This window comes from Arvicola amphibius, chromosome 1, assembly GCF_903992535.2.
Source record: "Arvicola amphibius chromosome 1, mArvAmp1.2, whole genome shotgun sequence".
NCBI lineage: Eukaryota > Metazoa > Chordata > Mammalia > Rodentia > Cricetidae > Arvicola > Arvicola amphibius.
In genome coordinates this window covers 185,867,644-185,871,538 of record NC_052047.1, presented here as the reverse complement: position 1 = coordinate 185,871,538, position 3,895 = coordinate 185,867,644, and the positions used below count along the sequence as shown (strand labels likewise).

Genomic DNA, 3,895 nt, shown 5'->3' with positions numbered 1-3,895 from the left:
CCCGCCTTCTCCAGACTTCCCCTATCCCGTTTTCAAAGATCAATGAAATAAACGTGCGCGGACTGTCAAAGGCCTGATGATTCAGACTTGCGGTTGAGCCCTCCTTCCCTTCATCCTTCCCATTGTCCTAAAGGACAGCTGGATGTACAGGAACGGAGTGAGTCTCCAGGCTCCATTCAGTCTCACTCCTTTCCTCCGGGATTGGGAAGCGAGGATTTCTGGAGTAAAGAGATACGAAGCTTGGTGTGACCAGTTAGTTGACAGGAATCGTCCTATGCTGGTGCTGCGACGCCACCTCGTGGTTTCAGGGAGGACAGCTAGTAGGTTTGATCTCCAATGCTTCCTTTCAGGGATCTATTTTGCAATTTAGGAAGCGTATGATTTTGGCACTTGTTTCTCACTGTTCCTTTTAGAGGCTCGGACCTCTAACAGAATAGCAATAAAGTTCTAGTCTGAAACAGACATTTATTAAGCGCCTACCAGGCCTAGGATTCTTTGTGTGTGCCTCTATCCTTCCACAAACCCTCAGGCTTCCCCACCTGTACATCACTTGGGCAGCCTTCCCCACCAACGTCCACTTTCCCTCTCCAAGTGTGCAAACCCTCAAAATAATGTTTATCTCTTTAATTTAAAAAAATAGGGCAAGAAGAGAAAGATTTCTAAATATAAATAAATTTTATATTATCTATTTTAAGGACCTCAGTTCTATCCCCTTCCTAGGGTTTGGTCGGCAGAAAGATCAAAGGATGACATTTCTTGGTTGTCATAGCTTCCTGCCACTTTGGGGTACAGTCCCATGGGGGAAATCAGACAGGGAAGATACCCTAATCATTCTCCCACACCTAACCCTTAGTGCCATGGAGGAAAGCCCGAGGTTCCATTTTTTTCTTTCAGCTCTCATTGGCTCTTGGACTTAGCTTTGCTCTTGGGCCTGAGGTAGGTTTGGTGGAAGAAGTGAGCAAAAAGGAGGAAATAGGTCCCGTATAACATAAAGGACCAGAAGAATTCTTCCGTTGTGGTGTAGCACCCATTTTCCTGCCTCCAGATGTAACTCAGGATGCCAAAGATGGTTCCCATAACCATCTGCAGGATCTGCAAGCTGGTGATGGCCATAGGTAGCATGCTGGGATGTTTCACCTTTGCAGCTTTCAGAGTGTAGTAGGTGTACATGATGGAATGTACCCCGAAGTTCATGGTCATGAACCAGCCACCTATAGGCACCTTGTTCTTGAATCCAAAGCTCGTGTACAGGAGCACAGTGCTGTGGTGGTACCAGTGGATAAAGATGAGCGGCCGCTTACGCAGGATGATGAAGGCCGTATCTCCTGAGAGATGAGGAATCACAGCTGGCATCCCACCCAGGCCTGGGACCACCCGCTGCTCTGGGTGTGTTCTCAGGGTGGGGAAGAAGGGACTCTCCACGTGATGGGGAAGGGGAGGCTCTGATGAGGAATGCAAGCCACTGGGCATCAGAGACAAAGCCCCTACACTCACCGAGTTCAACAACCTTGCTGAGAAGAAAGGTACTGGACCAGAAATTGATTATGGTGTCATCGATATAGTTGGCGAAGCACACAGTTTGCTGGAGGCCCCGTGTAATTAGCAGTGTTCCCATAAACTTCCATGTCCTCACCGTACCCAGGATACTGAAGTGAGACAAAGCACAAGACCCCGCATGAACCCATCCCTACCTCTTCTCTTCTGGACAGGCTCTCTAAGCCCTGTTACCTCCTTACCCTTCCAAAGAGGGTGGTTCCAGCTTTCAAGAACCTCGCACCAATCTGATAGATCTAACAAGTATTCTCAGAGAGATAAGGGTTGAGAAAAGGCCAATCAACATGGGGAAGGGGTAGAACTAAAAGTCAAGAATGAGGTTCTTGTGATGGACGAGCGTGGGAATGAGGGGCTGGGGAAGTGGTTGGAGTCTCTGAAGAGGAATTTCGGGATTTAAGGCTAGAGAAATGTGCTGGCTGTATCGGTTTCGTGAATACAAGAGGTCTGGAATGGATCCTCACATCTGTATTCGCAGAACTCAGACGACTGGGGTAGGAAAGATGTAGAGAGTATGAGGCCAGCCTGGGTTCCATAAGTGCAATTAGAGCAGTCTGGGATAACACTTGAAAGGCTGCCTTTAAAAGTAAACATTTTCAAAGGTATGGGCCAGGTAGGAGTGGTGCACACCTTGAACCCTAGCCCTCAGGAGGCAGAGGCAGACAAACGGATATGAGTTCAAGGCCAGCCTCATCTACAGCACTAGTTCCGACATAGCCAAGGCTGTTATACAATGAAATGCTATCTCCGAGAAACCTAAATAAATAAATAGATAAGGTATGGGACAGAACAGAGACTGCCATCTTGGGCCCAAGAAAGGAGGAAAATAAGATAATGAGGAAGTCAATGCAGCTAGGGATTTTAGAAACCCTTCGGGATAACAGGGAGGTGTAAGGACTAAGGAATAGCAGGGGATGGGTGGAGAGTGCCTTACCTGAATATGGCCAGACAGAAGGACCAGAGGATGAGAGGCCCCTGCAAGCTGAAGCTCTTCCGCGGTCTCATGTAGTTCTGGCCCACCATGATGAGCAACAGATAGACGAGAACTATGAGGAACGAGGTAACCCTGGAGGCAGGAAGAATAGGGGAGGGACTCACAGGTGGGCACTGCCTAGAGGAAAGCCCACTGAGCTCCCCAAGGGACTTCTCTAGACTGGAGTTCCACCAGGGTGACATTGCTTGTTCGTGTGGGAACACTGGGGTGGGGGTGAGGGGAGACCAGCAATATTCACATATAAAGTTCCTAGCACAGGACAGGAGCCATATGCAAGGTTTCTGTGACTTTGACTTTCTCAGTGACAGTTGTCCACCCGCAGCCAATAACTACTCCATCCAGGCTGCGGTGTAAGGAGGGGTAGAACATCTTCTGCCTGTTTGGATCATGGTGAGTTGATTGAACAACAAAAACAGCCCACAGAACATGCCTGACGGATAAGACAGAGCCTTGGGAAGAGGTTCCCCACTTTGTGGCAATCCTCACGGCAGCCAAGATACATGGTAATTGTGTAGGACCGGCTCACCCTAGGCACTCGACAGGCAGATCCTCTGACTCTGAGGTCACCTAACAGTGTTTTATTCTGGCCAATCTCACTCCTCAGCTGTAGTTTGCACTTTCCCCTTTGTTTTTGCCTCCTTCCACACCCCTCTCCCCATCTTCTCACTTCTGGGATCCTTTCTTCCAGTTCTGATCTCTTTGAAGCAAACCTTGAAGGACGGAATGGGAAGGGGGGAGGTTTGGAGCCAGTACCCCGGCAGCATTAGAAACATTACAGGCATCCACTCCCTGTCTCTACTCCCCTCAAAGCAGTTGGTCCTTCCCCCTCACCAGGTCTCACCAGTACTTCTCCAAAAAGGGCCTTAAGTCCTGCAACATCTCGAAGTTATAGGGTTGCACCAGCTCCGCATTTAAACCATGTGAGAAATTCATGGATGTGGCCATTTCGCTTTCGCACAGGATGAGGTTCAGAGCTTGGGGTGGGAGCTGGATGAGAGCTGAGAGAGCCGAAGATGGAATGGATGGATTTCAGGACCGGACGAAGAAAACCAGGACAGAAAGAACTTGTGTGTAGGAAGAAGGGACCTGGAGCCTGGCACGTGCGCTGCTGACCAGCCCGCTCGCACTCCTGTGGCCAGGGCTGGCCGTATATATATCGCCAATTATTAAACTGGGGACCCAGGCTGTGCAAGGTCAGCTCCCGCCCTCAGCAGTTATCCAATCTTAGCCAAGAGTCATCTCTGTCCCGCCCCTGAGCCTCACCAGCATTCCTCCTCAAGGGCACCTACCCCATGAACAATGAACCAAGCATGCCCCAATCCAGTAGTCGTCCTTCACTCCTCCCAGTTC

The 3,895-nt window shown here is 49.6% G+C and overlaps 1 protein-coding gene across 1 annotated transcript; it reads right to left on the bottom strand.

Annotated features, from left to right (window-relative positions):
• Positions 1-897: 897 nt before the first annotated feature.
• Positions 898-3,490, bottom strand: Elovl3 (ELOVL fatty acid elongase 3). Its single transcript, XM_038317750.1, has 4 exons — positions 3,387-3,490; positions 2,486-2,617; positions 1,495-1,646; positions 898-1,325 (listed from the first exon to the last, which is right to left on the bottom strand). The coding sequence occupies exons 1-4, from the start codon at positions 3,488-3,490 to the stop codon at positions 898-900; spliced, it is 816 nt and encodes a 271-aa protein (XP_038173678.1).
• Positions 3,491-3,895: the final 405 nt, after the last annotated feature.